We start from the raw sequence: 20,683 nt of genomic DNA on the forward strand, positions 1-20,683 counted from the left end.
TTTGGTGTGAATGCTGAGATCTCTTGGAATAACTAGTCTAGCAGTCTTCAACACCATAAATAAGACTACAGTCATCAGCTTAGGCAATGGTTGGGTAGTACATCAACAGAGTCTCTTTCCTGTCCTGAGCACCCAAATTCATATACTAGAAATTAGTTGATTGTACCAATCAAGAAAGCACAAGCATATTGTTCTTCTATATAAACAATTCTTATTAATAGTGCCCATATATTAGATGTATAGATGTTTATAATCCAAGAAAAACAACTGTTCTGAAGGCCTGAAATAATAATCTTCTACTAAATAATAATTCTTGGGAAGCAAATTTGTGCTTACATGTCATTTTAACATGATCTTTTAACAGGACTGATCTGTCATTCACACAGACCAATCAATGTAGACAACACCTGATAATGTAACATGAAATAGAGCTCTTAGTCAAAGAGGTTTAAAGCTCTATAGCTATGCCTCAGAAGGCCGATGTACATTTTATGTACTATGCACACATAGGTTCTCTATGCCCCCTGTTATATAGAGTTCCCAATGGTGTGGAAATGTGTACACATACAGTTTACACACACACACACACACACACACACACACACTACACAGTATACTATTCATTATATTTTATTCATATATAGTATATTTTAGTACTATACTATACTAAAACTAGACATAAGAGAGCCAAAACAGGCAATATGACCAACACCTTGAAAATTCCTCTGCTCCTTTATCCAAGCAATTTAAGAAACATTTTTCTACATAAGATATGCACATCAGGAATGAGGATACAGTATAAGCAGTTACAAGCAGCAGAAATGGATAAGAGAAGTGCAGTCTAGCTTTTTACTAGTGACTAATTGATTAGCCAGCAGGAACCACTTTATAAGAGTCAAATCTTTCCATTTCTGCAAAGTAACCAAGCTAGCTTCTGCTTGCTGTTATGCCACCCACTCATCAAGAAAGCCTGTGTGCAGGCAGGCAGGCCCTGCTAGTGAGGAGGATGAGCTGCTGCCATGTGCTGTACATTGATTGTGCCATCTAAGTAGTAGTAGTAGTAGTAGTAATAATAATAATAATAATAATAATAATTATTATTATTATTATTATTATTATTATTATTAATCCCCCAGTGAGGCACTACCTTGGCGTGGTTGTGGGGCTTGTGTGCTCTGAGGAAGGTGAGAGCTATGCCAGAGGTCCAACCATACTGGAAAGGTCTCACCAGAGGAGCCAGACAAAGAGTGCCTCTCCCATCAACAATATGGTGAGACGTAACTTTAATAAATCTATACCGGATTGGTCGTCGCCCGGGTCAACAAGGACCACGCCAGGTGCTATAGTCCCTGGACATCTGGTGGCAAGTGGGCAACAGGACAGGATCTTCAGTTGAGCAACCAGGGCTGGAGACAGCAAAGTTACTGGAAGAAACGTTGCTTAACCGAAAAAAAATACGAAAAATGCCAACAAGGAAATAATGATCTGCTATTACAAGTCTAGTCCAACTAGAAGAGGTTATTTAAAAAGAATGTACCAAATTTGGAAAGAGAAGCATCCAGATACAAAAATAACAGAACAAAGGCTAGCAGACCAGAGAAGATACATAATAAGAAATAAAGTATTCACAGGAGTTGAGCTGGAAGAACTGCAAAGAGCAACACAGGCTAAAGATATGGAAGAAGAATTACCACCAATTGAAGAAGTTGCTCAGGCGCAGGTGGAGGAGCTGTTGGAAACCGAGGATGCCACTGTTACTGAACTGTTTCAAAATCAAAACCAGGCAACCACCCCTTTGCCTTCACCTCAAAAACACAAATGCTGTTTAACAGAAAAGCAACAAGAACTAAAGCAAAAAATAACTGAGCACATGAACCAAACAACCACCAGGGTTCGACTTCCAGCTCTAAAAACAGTTGCCAAAAAACAACTCACTCAGGCATTAAAAGATGTCAATGTTGCACTTGCAGAGAAAACAACCAAGAATTAGCAAGAAACAAACCAACTAATGTACAGTGCAGCAACAATAACAACACAAGAGCTCGGATATAAGATCAGTGGACCTGTAAAAAAAGAAAGCAGTACATCACCTAAATGGAAGATTAGATTAGAAAATAAAATCTCCAGGCTTAGATCAGATGCTAGTAAATTGAAAGATATGAAAGACCAGAAGCTGAAGAATGAAAACACCAAACAGTATCTGATCCAAAAATACCACCTCGATTCAAGGAAAATTAGAGAAGTTCTGGAAATAATAAAGCAGCAAATAACAGCAGTGTCAAAGAAGATTAGCAGGTATGAAGCCAGAATTACACAACACAGGCAGAATCTCCAATTCCAGTCGAATCAGAGGTGTGTCTACCAAAGCATAGAAGGAGAAACTGCAAGAAACCTAGAAACACCAAATAAAGAAGAAACAGTGCAATTCTGGGGGAAATTATGGGACAATCCAATAGATTATAATAAAAAAGCAGGCTGGATGAAAGAGGTCAAAAAATGTAACCAACAAATGCAAGATCTAATAATAACACCAGAATTAATAAGTGAAAGAGCAAAGAAAATTAAAAATTGGACTGCGCCAAGCGACGATGAACTGCATGGCTTTTGGCTTAAACGCCTAACAAGCCTTCATAAACAACTATCAAAACAGTTCAATCACATTTTGCAAGGAGGTGATATTGAACAATGGCTGACAACAGGGAAAACTCATCTCATAATGAAAGATCCAACAAAAGGTGCAGTTCCAAGTAATTATAGACCGATAACCTGCCTGCCAACTATGTTCAAATTATTAACTGGAATAATAGCAGATGAAGTGATGCAACACTTATTAACTAACAAACAGCTTCCAGTTGAACAGAAAGGAAATTGCCCTAACACCAGAGGCACAAAAGACCAGCTGCTGATTGACAAAATGATTTTAGAAAATTGCAAGAGAAGAAAAACCAATCTAAGTGTTGCATGGATTGACTACAAGAAAGCATTTGATTCATTGCCTCACACATGGATACTAAAATGTTTAGAAACAACTGGGGTCAGCAAAAACATTCAGATATTTATTTTAAAAAGCAATGAGCATGTGGAGTACACAGTTAACAATCAATGGCGAGACACTTGGACAGGTTAGCATTAGAAGAGGCATTTTCCAAGGGGACTCAGTATCCCCTCTGTTGTTTGTAATCGCCATGACCCCACTTTCACAAATACTAAACAAAACAGCCCTCGGATACCAAACATCTAAAACATCAAGTCAAATCAACCATCTGCTGTACATGGACGATCTGAAGTTGTATGGAAAGTCCCAGTCAGAAATCGAATCACTGCTAAACACTGTCCGTATATTCAGTAGCGATATAGCCATGGAGTTTGGACTAGAAAAGTGTGCTGCATTAATAATGAACAGAGGAAAAATAAGAAAAACAGAAGGAATAGAACTACCCAATGGAAGCAACATCAAGAACCTGGAAGAGAAAGAACATTATAAATACTTGGGCATTCTCCAGGCTGATAACATCGCACACACTGAAGTTAAAAGAAAAATTGGAAGTGAATACATCAGGAGAGTTAGAAAAATCCTCAAGTCCAAACTCAATGGCGGGAACACCATACAAGCCATAAACACCTGGGCTATACCTGTTATCAGATACACTGCAGGAATAATAGACTGGGCCCAGGCAGAGCTAGAGATGCTAGATTGTAAGACCAGGAAAATCATGACCATCAATCATGCTCTGCACCCCCGCAGTGATGTCGATAGGCTATACCTCCCTCGCAGCTGAGGTGGAAGAGGAATGCTGCAAGTCCATCAAACATTAGAGGAGGAGAAAAGAGGCCTTGAAGAATATATAAAGGACAGTGAAGAAGATACACTTCAAATGGTCAATAACACGAAACTATTCAACACCAATGAAAGAAAGCAGGCCTACAAGAAAGAACAAGTCAAGAACCGAGCAGAAAAATGGAGAAATAAGCCACTGCATGGTCAATATTTGCACAATATAAGTGGAAAATCAGACATCACCAAGACCTGGCAATGGCTTAAGAATGGCAACCTGAAGGAAGAAACAGAGGGTTTAATACTGGCTGCACAAGAACAGGCACCAAGAACGAATGCAATAAAAGCAAAAGTAGAAAAGTCAACAACAAACAGCAAGTGCCACCTTTGTAAAGAAGCAGAAGAAACAGTGGACCACCTAATCAGCTGTTGTAAAAAGATCGCACAGACTGACTACAAACAAAGGCATGACAAGGTAGCAGGGATGATACACTGGAACATCTGCAAAAAATACAAGCTACCTGTAGCCAAAAATTGGTGAGACCAAAAAATTGAAAAAGTTGTAGAAAATGGAGATGCAAAAATATTATGTGACTTTCAACTGCAAACAGGCAAACATCTGCCACACAATACACCAGATATAACTGTAGTCAAGAAGAAAGAAGAACAAGTTAAAATATAGCAATACCAGGTGAAAACATAGCAATACCAGGTGAAAGCAGAATAGAAGAAAAAGAAATAGAAAAAATAACAAAGTACAAGGATTTACAAATTGAAATTGAAAGGCTGTGGCAGAAGAAAACCAAAATAATCCCAGTACTAACTAGCACCCTAGGTGCAATTCCAAAACCACTTGAAGAGCACCTCAACACCATAGGGGCCACAGAAATCACCATCAGCCAATTACAAAAAGCAACTTTACTGGGAACATCCTATATTTTGCGACGATATCTGTAATAATAACAATATTGATAATAAAATTCAGCCATCCCAGGTCCTTGGGAAGGACTCGATGTCTGGATAAAACAAACCAGTCAATAACACCTTTCTGACTGTGTAAACAAGAAATAATAATAGAAAATTACTAAAATGTTAGGTAGGAGTCTGTTGCTTCGAAACTGACCCTGTTCACTATGGCTCTCCTGTGTGATATGACACTCCCTCCCCATTGCTACTGTCACTGCTCATTTGCTCAAGCAGGTGTGGAAGCCAGTAATTGGTGATAGTGCCAAGGCACCAGTGGTAGGTTGGGGACAGCGGTGTGCTCAGCTGTTTTGTCTCAACAGTTGCTGAAGAATGTGGACTCCTGACCTTCCCTGTCCACGTCCAATACTATGTATCCTATATCACATCAGTCTTGCAAATTGAGGGAAAATTCTGGTTCTAGGACACCTTGTAGAGCAAGGTTTTATGCCATTATGAAATGTTCTCCTACATAAAGCCCTAGATTAGTTCTTATATATATGGCCACTGAAAAGGGGTGTGTGTGTGTTCATCTTCCACAAATGAAAGTCGACAGAGTTGGGACTGCTGCTGTGACTACTGAGAGAAGCTACCTAAGGGCTCATCTCCCAAGAAGAATACTTGTCATTTAATTTTTTTAACCTATTGGATGGGCAGTGAGGAGAGAAGCTAGACTGTGCTCAAATTCACCAGGCAGCCAGTCTGCTTCCAGGAGTAGGTAGTGTGGCTGAAGAGGCTCAGGGCCTTATCAATGGCAAAATGGTTTTGATTATCAATTCCAGCAGTCAAGATTGAGAATCCACTCCAGTCAATCATGTACAGTACAGGGAAATGCAAAGTGCATGCTGGGCAGGGATGTGCACAAATCGCGATCCATACTTGCTCTCCTCCCTTTTAAATGTGCTGAGGCTGTGCTGCAAATCACTGTTTGAATCATGATTCATGCACATCCTTAACGCTGGGTGAGGATCTCAGAGCATCCCACCATACACTTTTGTAGGAAGCAGAAAAGGACAGAAAAGAAAAAACTCAGCTGAATGTTAAATAAATTTCTCAGCAGTTTTACTGTGCATATTTCACAACAGAATTCTTTGTTAATAAAAGACAGCTTTAATCATTAATCAGGACAGCTTTTCTATAATTAATTGATATGAGTAAGAATTGCATTGAATGAGTTTCCCATAAAACATGTCATTCTTGACACAGAGGGGTTTTCCAGGTAGCTGCTCCCTGCAGCAATGACAGCACTAAATAGGAAAGCGTGGGAAAGAAGGAATATCACACAGAAGAGGGAGAGTAATGTTCTGCTTAACATTACACAGAATAGAAGAGTCACAGTGAATGGGCATTTTCAAAGCCCCAGCCTAATATAGTTATTAAGGGGAGAGGAACTGTCTGTAGCGTTTCCCATTCACGAAAGTGGGGATAAATAAATTCTGCAAGTGCAACTGCTGGTTCCCTAGTAGTGGTGTCACCACTACTTCTGAGTAGGAATGTGCAAACAGATTCGAACTCAAACTGGTTCAGTTTGAAGGTTCGAACTTGGACCAAACAGGGCATTGCATTGGTAATGCCCGTCCAAGTTCGCAGCAAGACTGGCATTGCCAATGCAATGCCCTGTTTGGTCTGAGTTCGAACCGATCGAGTCAGGTTCAGTTCGTGCCTGTTCAAGCCGGTTCAACGGTTCTAGAGGCCATTTTAGATATTGTCCTCCATTTTGTGTGACTTGTGTTGCTTGGTTTCATTGGTTGAGCTCTTGCTTTCCTGATTGGCCAGATGAGTCTGGCTCTCTGGTAGGCACTGCACTGTGCCAGTCCTTGAGAACTGGCACTCTGTTGGCCAGGGGGGAGAGCAAAGGTGGGGGCTCCCAAAGGAGGGAGTTTCAAATCCTATTTAAAGCTAAGCCTCTAGCCTAGCAAAATTACTCTGGCTGCAGTCTTTCTTGGCTTCCTTCTGGCTTGCTGCTGCTACTGCTGGTGTGGTGAGAGTCTGCCTGGCAGACTGCTGTATTTTTTGTTCTCAATCTTCCCTTCTGCCTGTCCCCCACTTCTTTAAAGCTCCCCCCCCCCGGTGTGAATGTGTGTGTCTGTTTGTTCTGCTGCTTTTATTTCCCCCCCTGAGTGAGTGTCTGTCTTTCTCTCTCCCCTCTCCTCTGGGCCGGGGGGCCCAGGTTCTTTGACCTGAGGCCTCTCTCTGTCCCATTTCCCTAACTCAGTCCCCACTTCCCCCCACCTTTTTTGCTTTTGTGCTGGCTGCTGCTTTAAAATCTGTTGGCTGAGTTGAGAGCCTCCTACTCAGCTCAGCAGCCACTACCAGTTATTTTTATTTTATTCTGGGTTACTTGGGGGTCCTCCCCCCTTATTTTCTCTGGAGCAGGTGCTTTTCTTTGTTAATCCTTTTCTTGCTATGCTTAGCACACTGCCTGCTCCAGAGTCCAGCACCTCTGTCCTCCCCTTTTCTTCCCTCCCCTCCCCCACCCCGCACTTTGCCAGCCTGCCACTGGTCTGGAATTCCTTCTTTTTTCTCTTGACCAGTTTGTGGGGCAGAAGATCTCCAGGACAAGGGGGTAAGTGATTACTTTTTATTGGCCCCTTTATCCCCTTTAGTGTTCCTTAAATAGGGCCTCACCAAAATAGTTTAGGTGTGGGGAAGTATATTTTCTGAGTTTTTTCTTTACAGGTTGTTTCTTGTTTTCATAGATTCCCCCTTAGTTGCCACCCCCCATTATGTACTTTATTGTATTGTTTTTTATTGTATTGTATTGTTGTGGGTGGAGTGGATGGGTAGGTTTGTTTTTAAAAGGGTTTTCTTTATATAGGGGTTTTGTGTTGTTGTTTTTAAAGCCCCCCCCCTCAAAATAGGGGTTGTTTTTTAAAAAGAAATTTTTTATAGAGCCTGGCGATGTGGGGGACTCTCCTGCCAGGGAAGCTTCTTCCGTGGGGAGTGGGGTGGGGTGGAGGGCAGGGGCTTGTCAGTGCAGCCAGATTTTCCCTCCCTCTTGCGGCCCCTCCAATGCTCCTCTCACCACTCAGTGGGGGCCCACCTGATGATGCCAAGGTCGTGGCAGAGTCCAGTGCTGGGTCCTCCCAGTCTAGCACCGAAGGTGAAGGGTCTGCTGCTGAGGTGGAGAGAGCGGCCCCATGTCCAGTGAAGTTGGGCCCTTCTTCTTCCATGCAGGATGGAAGGGGGGTGGGTGATGGCAGCTAATGAGCACCAGCAGCCCTCCAGGTCCGCTATCACCCAAGAGGCCCAGGATGGCAACCAGGGTATCAGAAACCACCCAGAGCAGTGATGTTTGGTGGCATTTTGGGGTCCCTCAAGATGCTCCAACTGCTGCTCGCTCTGTCCACACCAGGGCACAGGTCAGTCGGGGTGAGGATGCTAAGCATCTGGGGATGACCTCCATGTGGCAACACATGAGACAGCATCACCTGGATCTCCTTGACTCCACCGGCAGTGCTAGAGCACCTCGTGTGCCTGCGACTAGCATTGACAAGGGCAGTGCACCAGGTTCCATGAAGCAGGGCATGCTGCCAGTCAAGCAGTGGACGTAGTCGTCGGGCAAGAAGTGCCCTGGTCATGTGGACCCATATCTCCTCACCCGTCTCATGGGGGAAATGATGGCCACTGACAACCAGCCTTTCCAGGTGGTCGAGAACTCAGGCTTCCACCGGATACTCCAGCTGCTAGCACCCGACTAACAGTGTCAGTGGGATGCACGCTGCTTTCCTGACCCTGACTGCCTACTGGTGAGGTCCGGAAAGAGCAGGGATCTCCGGTGCTGCCTTTGGCTCCAGCGTGTCTCACACCGCATTTCGGCACAGGTGGGCCATCTTGCACACCAAGGAGGAGGTGGCAGCCATACTTGGCCACCAAATTCAGGAGTTGATAGGCGGGTTGCCACACCTCACCTGGGGCTTCATTGTGACAGACAATGGCTCCAATGTACTGGCAGCGGTAGAGTTGGATAACTTCATTGAGGAGAGGTCTATCATCGGCTACTAGTTGGAGGGCTATAGGCCACCTCCAGCCTCAAAGGCAGGATGCTTCTGAGTACCAGTTGCAGGAGAGTAACAGCAGGAGAGAGGGCATGTCCTCAACTCCTGCCTGTAGCTTCCAACAGCATCTGATGGGCCACTGTGTGAAATAGTATGCTGGACTAGATGGGCCTTGGGCCTGATCCAGCAAGGCTGTTCTTATGTTCTTATGCTCTTAGTCAGTGTTGGAGTGTGTGAATATCCACTGTATGGCACACATGCTCCACCTGACTGTCAGGGATGCCCTTGGCCTCAAGGAGGCGAAGGCGTCCAGGGAATATGGCCGCCCTATGGTAGGTACTGATGCTGCCATGGCTGCGCTTGTGGAGAAGTCCTGCAAGATTGAAGCCCACTTCCACTTGAATAGAAGTCCAGGCTCCTGCTTCATGAGCGGCAGCATGTCAATGGGCTTCCATAACATCTCATCCTCATGAATGTAGATACCCACTGGAGCAGGCGGTGGCCCTCAACGACCTGGCAAGGAACAAGCCCTTGGGCATGTGTGACCTATCCAGCTTGGAGTGCAAGCTCATGTCTGAGATGGTGTTGGCACTCGAGCCCTTCCTGTTTGCCATGAAGAGCTTGTGTGTCAACACCACTTCTCTGAGCCAAGCCATGCCCACAGCTCTCCTCCTAGAGAAGCTGATGGGTGAACTCTGGAGTTCGTTGACCATGTCAGAGGGGCATGCTCTGACTGGAAGGCTGAGGGCCAGGTCTGTTGACAGGCTGGTCGATGAGTTGGGTGAGGAGTATGTCTTGGCTTGTTTCTGTGACCCAACCATCAAGGGCAATGTCATTTGCGCAGATGACTTGCCCAGGTGGAGGGACCTCCTGGTCGATAGGGAAGAGGGGGTCATTAGGACCAGCAGAGACCAAGAGGGTGGTGGTGCGCCCCCCGAGCATATGCAACCCACACCCAGCAGCAGCAGTTTGGGCGACCCTTCAACTCCCACCCCTTCTTCTTCCTGGTCCAGCAGCGCAGCATCCCAGGCAGCAGCACCAACACAGCAGGCAGTTCCTCCTGCTAAATCAGCTCAGTGGTTTAAGTGGGTGTGCCTTGGCACCTTGCCTGGTTTGCAGCAGGCTTGGCCTACCAGGCCCACCAGTATTGCGCAATGCATTGCCCAGTACTTGGAGGAGCCTGTGGAGGAAGACCCAGAAATGGACCTCACGCAGTTCTAGGCAACCCACCATCAAGTCTGGCCAGACCTGGTGGTGGTTGCTTTGCGCCTCCTCTCCTGCCCGCCAACCAGTGTCCAGAGTGAGTGGGTGTTTTCACGTGCTGGCGATATGGTAGCACCTGCTCAGTCCCGGTTGGACCCTGGCTTGGTCGAGCAGCTGATTTTCCTCAAGGTTAACCTCCCCCTGCTGTGCTACCCCGAGCTGGAGGTTGAGCTGGGCGAGTGATTGGCCCATGGTTGACCCATGGTGCCGGTCACCTGCCCGGCAGCAGCTTCCACTCATCCCTACCCTCCCCCCTTCCTCCTTCAGCCATGCCACGTCGCAATGTGCCCTCTAGTGCTGTGACTTGGCAACTGGATACACCTCCCCACTGGCGTAACCCGATGCTGAACTAGCTCCTGGTTCCACCTGACCACAGCACTTGGGGGGCCATGGGCACACACACAGACACTAGATGGTTTCTGCCAGTGTGGCACTGTGTAGGTGTGTAAATATGTTGATGTGTGTTGTATTGCTTGCTGTTGTACATAGTTGACTTGTGGGGGGAGGGCAGTGGGACTGCCAAAATGTATATTTGTAAATATTTCAGTGTGTGCTTGTGTAGATAGAAGTGTTATGTGTGCATATGTGTGTGAGAGTGTGTGCGTGGATGGAGGTTTCTTCTGGTGTGTGTGTGTGTGTGTGTGTGTGTGTGTGTGTGTGTGTGTGTGGTGGATGTTGTCAGTAGTAGTAGTAGAGGTTATTCCTTTCCTTTCTGTAGATAGTGTTTTTTGTTTGGTTTATGTAGATAGATAGTTGCTGTTGGTGTAAATATTACTGTATAGCTGCTGTACAGATGAATTTGTATATATACTTGGGTGTATATATGTATTTGTTAATTGTTTTTATTAATTGTGCCCTCCCCTCTTTCCCCTCTCCAGTTTGGTTCTGCTGACATTCACGCAAACACACAAACCAGACACGCATGCACCAGCCATGATGAGTAGGTGGTCTCCCACCACACCACGTCGTGTGTGGCCTCCACTGACCCGCCTCTGAGCCGGACTTTCCTATCTCTTTGATTTTTTCAGAGCCTCCTTCTCTTTCCCCTCTTCTAGCTAGCAGCACACACACGCACACACCAAACGCAAACACGCATGGACACCACTGATGACTATATGTGATCTGGTGCCACCATGTGCCAGCAAAGATGTGGTGGACCAGACACTCTGAGGCGTTTCTTTCCCCACAGGCAAAACACATGCATTGCACATGAAGAGAAGAGCAGAAGAACCAGGTGCATGGTGTGTGTTACTTTAAGTTCTCCTTCAGTGTGTTGGTGTGGTTTTGCCTTGCCTCTCTTTCTTTGCAGTTTGCATACCGGGTTCCTTAAAATAAATAAATAAATATATATATCAGAATTGCAATTGCAGTTACTCAAGGAAGAACAACTTTATGTCTCAGTGCATTGATACTCAGGACCTCAGAGCAATGGAGAGGTGCAGAGGTAGAGGACAAACCTTCTCCTCTAGGGTTGCTAGGTCCAGATGGCAAAAATAGTTGAAATCCATCACCAAAGCAGTGGAAATAGTGGGTGCTATTCACCAGTAAAGTCTACAAGAACTCTCCACTTTGTATAAAATGTGCATCTGTTGATTGGTATAATATATGCATATTTTGCATATTTGGACAAATCTGGTGCATTAGTAAGGGGGGGGGGAATGAAAGCTACCACACATGCCCACTTCTCAACAGGTCAAACACCCTTCTCTGGATCACAGAATCCCATTGGGACAAATGGTGCAAATAATTTATTTGTAAGTGGGGGAAAGGACCAGTCTGGCCTGCATTTGAATGGGAGACTACTTGTGAGCACTGTAAGATATTCCCCTTGTAGCTCAGTGAAAGAGCATCTACTTTGCATGCAAAAGGTCCCAGGTTCACTCCCTAACAGCATCTCCAGGAAGGGCTGAGAGAAACTCCTATCTGAAACCTTGGAGAGCTGACTGAGCTAGATGGACCAATAATCTGACTGAATAAGGCAGCTTCCTATGTTCCTATGCATATTTATGTTGACTTTTAGCTACATGCATGCACGCCAGTTCTAACCATGTAAGCTCAAATGAAAACTCAGTGCTAAAAAAATCCCGATCACAGTAGTAAGTAGTCCAGTTTGACTCCTTCTATGAACTACATTTAAGCAAAAAGCATATCCATTTATAGTGCATATCCAACAGAAGGAAAAGTCACCAGTTTGATGCCAGTGTAGAGCTATATACTCAGCACCCTGATTTGAAACAGGACATCAGAATGGAGTTATCTCAGTTGCTTAGGATATAAAGAAAGGCAAGCATTTCAAGAGCAAGGGAGCCTTTAAAACACATCCTCCCTCTATTTGCAGTCTTATTTTGAAGCAAGTGCATAAAAACAGGCCAAAAAATGTACTTGTGATGGAGAGAGGGAGAAATGCTTAATGCTTATTTTAGCAATTTGTGAAGAGTGAAGCCATATGCAAGAATTTGGGCCCAATCCAAGTTTATTTTTAAAAAGACAATATGTAAAATAGGAGCTATTGTTACAAGCACAGAGCAAAATAAAATAAACATTAAAAGAAGAACCATCTCGGGGTAAAGAACCATTTTTCTCATTTTAAAAAAAATATTTAAGCCAGTTTCAGAACTTTGTTGCTAAAAAGGGAGCGAATAAATATTTCTAATAAATAACAATAATGGCAAAGGGACAAGAAAAAGAAAAGAAAAACCAGAGACCAAATTAGAGCTAATAAGCAACCTACTATCTTCAAACCCAGCAGCCACCATGTGGTAAACCAAAAAGCAGAAAGAGAAAACAAAAACAGATCACTTTTGCTAGAGCATCTCTCCCCTCCCCCACCTCCCCACCTCTCTCTGGAGCTTTTTGATACTTTTGTACTAATTTCCTCAATAAAGTGAACTGTGGGGGTGGAGAGAGTTTTTCTTACAAGTTTGTAAGCTAACAGTTTTAGCATATGTTTGTTCACATCTTGTTGTACTGCTTAGAAAATCCTTTTTTTTTTTAGTTGAAAATCTCTCACTCAGAGCGGGGGCTTTCAAGGGGTGGGATCTCTCTCTCTCTCTCTCTCACACACACACACGACTCATAAATGTGAGAAAGAGAAGAACACACAATAGCTTCTTGTTGGAAGTTAAAGGACTTTGTGCTGTCTCTTTGCCTCAGACAGTGGAGGACAGACTAGTAAGTCAGAGGGCTAGAGGGTCAAGACATTGGTCATCCCTTCTCCACTGCTCTGATGCTATCCCTTTGAAATGTAGATTGCTAATCTTAGGGGATTCAACTTCCTTCCTCCTTCTCTCTCTTTCTACTTGCCTGCCTACCTTGCAACATGGCAAGCTTCTCTCCCTGCACTATATGTGCAGAGAGGATGCAGAATCCATCTGCATCCAGCTAGATAGATAGATTAGAGATCCTAACTCCTCACTTTCCTATCTAGAATGGAGTTCCTTAATAAATGCCTTTTATATTGATTTGAAACTATGAATTGGCTCCAAGTTACTTTACTCTCAGCACACACTCATGCCTAACTAAACCGCTGTGTTGTGCCTCTGTGCACTCTGCTATAATGAGAAAGGGATTGAGAAGAACACACAATAGCTTCTAAGGGGAAGAAATCACACACAAAAAGACAAATAAGGGTGTGTTTGTTTTACTTTCCCTGAGGAAGACAAGCCAAGCAGACAGCTTCTGCCTCCAGCTCCTGTCATACATATTATACACAAAAGGCTGCCCCACAAAAAAAATGGAGGCACCTCTACACATAAGCAGAGGGTCAGGCAGCCCTGCCTCCCCAAACAAAAGTGGTATCATGTGTGGCCAAAATATCCACAAAGAATCATCCAGATGTCTTTCATGGTTCTAGTAGTCATTTCACATTTCTCTGAAATAAAAACAGTCCCATTTATTCTATTTTTTTATTTTCCTGATTGTATGGGATAGATACTCCCAGTAATGTTAACATATTGCTGCATTATTGCTATTATTTGTTTGTGAAACTGCTTTGTTTTGGTCCCCCCTGCCCTTTTTTTCTTTAAAACATTATGTAAAACTGATTAATAAGAATTTTTTTTTAAAAAAAATCACCTGAACCTGCCTAGGGTGTGTGGGTGGGGGGGCAGGTGGCTGGGAGAAGAACAACTTAAGTAAGCATAAGGGTGCTTATGATCGTGGAAAATCCACACCAAACTGTGGGAAACCTTGAGAAAGCAGAGCTATGCAGGGCAAGTGGGTGGAGTGTGCAGCTCACTTTTGGGAGGTGGGGATGTGATGGATGACAACCAGTTTCCCTAGAATTCCTTTTTAACTGCAACTGTCTCAGCTCATAAGCCCAAGTTCTTTAAACTGAGGCTTTCATGTCACAAATTAAAAAGCCAGCTTCCCCCTGAAAAATCTTAAGTGGAGCTAAGCAGTGCTTTAGGAGGGCTGGTGCACCCACTGGCCTTATCCTGGCCACAACCCGGGTCCAATAATTTCAGTGTATTAAATCAATCCCCCCCCACCGCCCCCAATCACTGTAGCTGACATACAGATACAAGTGGCCTGTTTGGGGAAAGTTCTCCCCTTGTCAAAACACCTACTGAAATTAAATGAACCCTTTAAAAATCAGAAGAAATAGGTTGCGGCTAATATCTAGCCCCAACAAATATCCCACAACAACCACAACCAGTTCCCTTTTTTTTTTTTTTTTTTAGTCCATTCATTTATGCTTGTAGTGTGTTAGCAACTAGCCCTTCCCTGTTCCGATCATGCATTTGTCAAGAGGGTGTATGCTTTGCTTCCATTGTGAAGCAAGAAAAGGGAAGGAGTTGGCATAAGTCTTCCTCAACTCAGATATACTTCTACTACCACACTGTAATCTGGGAAAAAAAGAAAAAATCAACACTTACAAGGCTGCCCGGGCATATTTCCAGAAGGTGTGTCTGCAGGAGCAAATAAGGTATGGAAGCATGCTATTGTGGAGTAACAGCCTTCTGAAGGCATGTGGGTGTGTCTCGGACTCTCTATATAAGCACCCACTTCCAGTACTTTAAACAAGACGGGTGTCACCTTGTGTTTTATAAGTTGGATACGTTCACAGACAGCAAGAGGTATGTGTTACAGCTATCTTACATTTGTTTGTCTGCCAGCACTAAGAGGCTAGATTCCCTGGTTACTTGCTGAGGACCAAACCACACATTATATGCAGTGGTTTGTTTCTTTCCCCAAACATATTTTATCTGGAAAAGAGACTTGGGAGCTTCAGTCAAGAGCAGAAGAGCAGCACAGGTAGAGAAGTTGCTTAACCCTTTTCTCCTCCAGCCTCTTCAACCCAACAGGGGAAAGGAACGTGCCACTGTATGTATTGTGAAATTTGGCCCCAAGTGCCCTTAGGCTGCTTAAATCTTATTGACTGCCATAAGATATGAAGTCTAAGCCTATGCCTAGTCTCAGTTATTTCAATGGGACTTCATCCAAAGTAAGTTCATGTAGAATTTCCACCTTAAGCCTTAATTGTCACATCTACTGCTTTGGTAGTAGGTGCTGCCCTGTGTACAGGACTGCTTCTAGCAGCATCTACTAAAGGCCACTGATCCTCATAGACCACAGTGATCTGGGACTCTGGAATGACTCTTCTGAAATCTGTGGGCTGAGGATTCCAGTGTTAGATTTTCACTCCCCATGAGACTGTTGGAGAGGAGGAGATAATTGTAGTCCCTACTTTCCCTGTCTAAATGCTCAGCATTTAGATGAGAAATATTCTGATTGAATAGAACATCTCTCACATGTGAATAAACTTTGCCTTTTGCTAGGGCATGCTTTAGTTTACTCATTTTAAAACTGTCTGTTGTAGGAGGAGTGGTTGGTATTATTGAATGAATGAAAATGTGCCCAGATATCACACATGTTCATAATTCCATACTAATGACTGTTATAGAACATGCAAGAGTTGTCACTGGGATCTCTAATCAAAGATGTTTCAAGCTGATCCACAGAGGGGATTTTTGTTGTAACAAAAAGAGCTGCATACCAGCAGAGGCGTTCAGGTTCACTGAACAACTTATCAGAGGGAAACTAATTCAAAATGTGCATTTATCCCATAAGTTTTCTGTACAGCTGCATTTTTAAAAAGGGGAACTTTTGGATGGGACTCGCTCCTAAGTAAGTGTGCATAGAACCGTAGCCTTTTGCTGTGATTCAGAGGTTCTTTTTAGAGGCATCGGTAGTTAATAGCTGAGTGTTTTTTTAATCAACAATTTCTTTCAAGCAAGACCCAGATGAACCACCATTTTAAATGCCATGGCTTCTGTTGAATCTGTCAGACACTTTGTGGGGTCCTTAGTTTATGCTTCAGTCACCTGGTTTGATTGAAATGAAAGTATAGGAACAGTAACAAAGAACAGTAGATGCTGTCATGAAGCAACCAGGCGAACAGTTTTTACTTAATATAAATCTGAAGTCATATTTGATGAAAGTGATGCTTCAGCCACAGGAAAGTGTGGTCTGAAGTATTGCCCCATGCAAGCTCACACACCTGCAACTGTTGAGTGGAGGAAGGAAACACCCTTACACAGATGAGTCATAGGTCCAGATGTGACTCAAGAATGGAATTAGAAATCAGTGTCACCAAGTTAATTATTGCAGCTGACATCCAGTCTAAATTACACATGAGTAGTCCCACAGAAATTAATTCACTTGTCCCATTAATTGCAACGGGACTATTCATGAGTAATTTAGTCTGGCTAGAAGCCAGCTTTTTCACTTTTCAGACACAATTTATCCAAAGGTCTAAGAGAAAGTCGTGAGGTAGTTTCAAAACTTTTTTCCAGCTTTGGGGCAATCTTGCCACTTCACTTTTAATTTTCTGTTCATGGCTATGAACTAACTCCTTGCTCTGGGTTAAGAAACAAGCAGGATCAACAGTCACAATATATGGCTTGCCTTGGTCCTTGCCAAACCAAGACAGATAAAGTTTTAATATTTTATTTTATAATTAGACACCTTGTCTGTTACTTCATCATAAATGAAGTTCTAATTTCCTCATTACTGATAGAAGTATAATAATTCCAATTAAGAAAAAATCTTAATTTCCTAATTACTGAGTGTATGTTTCCCTTTGTTCATGTGATTTATATCTACCGTGTAGGTATGTCATAAGTTCTGAAAATCAAATACTTTTGCTCAGTGCAGATGTCTCTGACGTGCACAATGGAATGTATAGAGGGGGATTGGAATCACGTCCTCCTGGTCCTGAGCCTTACATGCACATGTTAAAGGTCCTGTTAGGATAAGGATCTGTGTGTGATTCATGACCTGCACGAAGGAAGGATACAGAGGGTGCACATTGCTGTTGCTTTTAAAAAACCTCATAGTGTTTACTATACTGCATGATTATTTTTGTTGGTAATGTCTGACTAATCTCTTTGATTTTGATGCCAACATGACTAAAGCTAAGAATTTAGATGAGTAACATGGAGTAGATTTTTACAAATTGTTTTCATTTCCAAAACAGTTTGAAAACTAACAGGAGCCATGAAGATCACACATTTTGCTCTTCTGGGTGCACTGATTGTCTTGGCTCAGATGAGACAAGGTGACTGTGAAAGACAGAAAGAGAGAAACAAGGAAAGGGCAAGTCGTGGAAAAGGTGGAAGGCCAGAGCCTGGAGCCAGTGACCAGAACAGAAGGGCTCAGAAAACCCATGGACAGAAAGGCTCCCTGAAAGGCAAGTTTGTCAACAAGGAGAAAGCTGAATGCACTTGGGCACTGAATGAAGCAGAGACTACTACCTTAAAAGTAGATTGCAAAGTGGGGGAAAGCAGCTTCTCCTGTGAATTTGCAGGCAACCCATCCACCTGTCCACAATATTCAGAAAACAGGAAGGCCTTCTGGAAGCAAATTACCAGATCTCTCAAGAAGCAGAAGAAGATCTGTGAGGACCCAAAGAGCATCTTAAAATCTAAAATATGTAAGAGAGGGCCATCAAGTGCCCACTTTAGACTGATAACATCACAGAGTCCCAAAGAAGAAATGCCAGCTCACCATGGAAGGGAAGCAACTCTGGCACCCATGCCTCCTGCTGCATCTGAAAAGCGACCAGAGGAAGCATCCAGAGACTGTGTTGACGATATTGATTATGTGGATCAAAAGAAGGTGGCTGAACAGTACTGTTCAGACTCATGGCTCTCTTTGTGCAACTTCTTCATTTCAATGATACAGGATAAAAAGTGCAAATAGAAATGCAAGAATGTTGGCAAAGTTTCCTGAGTTACAACAGGCACAACTGTATCTCAGGCAGTATGAGGATAAACTATTCTAGATAGCTCTTATATCTATCATTAGATACATTATAGCTCGGATCAAAAACAAAATTTAATGAAGGGCCACTCTGGAGCTGTGGGAACAGCTTGCCACTCCCTCCTCAAAGTGGGCTGCTGCTAAATCCATGGCCATAACCACTATGCACCCCACACCACTCCTACACTTCTTGTCCCCATGGTAGCAACCTTGAGAAGGAGGGTCAGATGATGTAATTCAAGTGCCCAGATTTGATCCAGAGTCTGGCAATTTTTTATATGCACACTATGATGTAGAAATCAAGGGGAAACAAACAAAGCCAACATGTAAACATATTTGCAGACTTTTCTTGACACCCCCCCCCCACCAAGACATTGCTATGTTTCCGGTCACCAAGGATGCTCTATATTTTATTTTCCTATAACGAAGAATTGGTGTGTGTGTGTGTGTGTGTGTGTGTGTGTGTGTGTACATACACACACACTACACACACACACACACATATAACAATAAATATTGGTATATAAAGTGCTGTGTAAATGTTACATTTGGATGTTACAAACTGTACCAATGTACAGATTATGCCTTGTTAGGTGTTCCACCAACCCCCACCCTGGCTTTGTTAGGTTTAGTTCTATGCACTTTTCAGTTATTATTATTTCAGTTCTATGCACTTTTTCATTTTTTTAAAAAATTCAGAACTGCAAAAAATAAAGTTGAATGCCTTATCTACCTTGTTCTCTCTGTGTGCTTTCTATACAAAGATTATAGATAATCTATCCACCTACAATAACCAGTCCCCAAATTTCTCTTTCTTTGTCATGCGCAAGCATGGACTTCCATGGATGGCACTCTGGAGATAGGTTCCGTTGTAATCAGGGGCGTAGCAAGGTTGTAGTGGGCCCAGAGACAAGATTTTAAAATGCCCCTCCATGAAGTTAAGAAATCTTAAATGAGGATGAATAGTGGTAACAAAAAGCATAGTAAAATTTATCTATATCTATATCATCTAATGTTCCACAATAGAACATCACCCTAAATTATTTTTGTGAAGGTTTTGTAAATTGTGGACGATGCAAGTCATTTAATGGTCCTAGAGAAAGACATGCTGTTCTGGTAGCTCCAGGTCTTAACACTCACATCAATTTCGGAGGATGAATACAACTGAAGGAAGCCCGGCCGGGTGTGCGGCTGGGGGAGTCAGTCATGTGACTTGCCGGGGGGGGCAAGGCAGTGGGCCCCCAGACAACTGTCTCCTCTTGCCCTATTATAGTTATGCCCCTGGTTGTAATTGGCTCTTGGCATCAAGGTCGGCATCAGGGTTTAGCATTATTGAGCTGTTGCTACTGAGGACTCACTGCTGATCCCCCCAAACGCTGCTGTGCCTTTGTGTGGCAATAGCAGAGGGACTCCCTCAGAAACCACCCAAGTAGAAGGAAGGCCCATGGAGGGCAGTTTTCAGAGGGCACCCTGAAACCACCAACCCACCTCCTGTCAAATTCTGAGCATGGTTGAGAGAGGGAGAAAACATGTTTCTAGTTCTGTCTTATTTTTATATTTTTTTATACATTCAAGTGAATGGAGTATGCAAATCAATTCTCCTCTGAGAATGTCATTTCTGAACTCAAAGTTTAATAGTGGTAGAACATCCCCACCACTATCAGAAACCAAACCATTCTTAATTTTATTTTGATTTTATTCCACATCTTTTGCCCGAAGCTGAAACTAAAGTATGTGGGTTGAAGCAGAAGAAGGGCAAACACACATGTAAATGTTCTCTTTTTTTGTTTTGTTAATTTATCACAAAATCAGTAACATTGTGAACATTTTCATATAATGTATACTACAATATAAAGTACTACAGAGCCTTGCAGCATTCCCTCTAACAGAGAATTCCAGAGGTTGTTGACTACAACTCCCAGCATCCCCAGCTGCAATGGCCTTTGGCTGGGAATTATGGGAGTTCTAGTCAACAACCTCTGGGATTCCCTATTAGAGGGAACACTGGAGCCTTGAGCACTGGTACTGTTCTTTTAAGGAACGTCTCCAGCTTACTAGGAAAGACATCTACCAGACATGGTGTCTATTTGATATAATATACAGCTTTACCCAGAGGGAGTCTGACAAATGCTACATAGACTGCCATCTTAGCAGGTTTCTCTTGTCAGACTTGTCAGAGATGGCTGGCCAATATGTTTAACCCTCAGATAAACAGATAGGTTTTGCATACACTTTACTACAAGTGACTTGTTCTGCTGGTTACTGGGCCAGTGCGTAATTAACAGGATCACATTAATTCAAGATGGTCCTTTGTTACAAACCCACGTGCACACAATTCAAATGCAGCCCCCTCCACTAAAAATTCTGGGTAGTTTTCTGTAGAACATACAGAACTGAGTCAGATGGAGGAGACAAGAGA

At 43.3% G+C, this 20,683-nt stretch overlaps 1 protein-coding gene across 2 annotated transcripts; it reads left to right on the forward strand.

Annotated features, from left to right (window-relative positions):
* Nucleotides 1–14,827: 14,827 nt before the first annotated feature.
* Nucleotides 14,828–18,994, forward strand: FGFBP1 (fibroblast growth factor binding protein 1). Of its 2 annotated transcripts, none has more exons than XM_053257397.1 (2): nt 14,828–14,926; nt 17,480–18,994. In XM_053257397.1, exon 2 carries the CDS (start codon nt 17,500–17,502, stop codon nt 18,202–18,204), a length of 705 nt encoding a protein of 234 aa, XP_053113372.1. In that variant the 5' UTR covers nt 14,828–14,926; nt 17,480–17,499; the 3' UTR covers nt 18,205–18,994. The 2 variants fall into 2 exon arrangements, with proteins under 2 accessions (XP_053113372.1, XP_053113371.1); XM_053257396.1 differs by lacking the exon at nt 14,828–14,926 and adding an exon at nt 15,021–15,077.
* Nucleotides 18,995–20,683: the final 1,689 nt, after the last annotated feature.

The sequence above is a fragment of the Hemicordylus capensis genome, chromosome 5 (genome assembly GCF_027244095.1).
Source record: "Hemicordylus capensis ecotype Gifberg chromosome 5, rHemCap1.1.pri, whole genome shotgun sequence".
Classification (NCBI taxonomy): Eukaryota; Metazoa; Chordata; class Lepidosauria; order Squamata; family Cordylidae; genus Hemicordylus; species Hemicordylus capensis.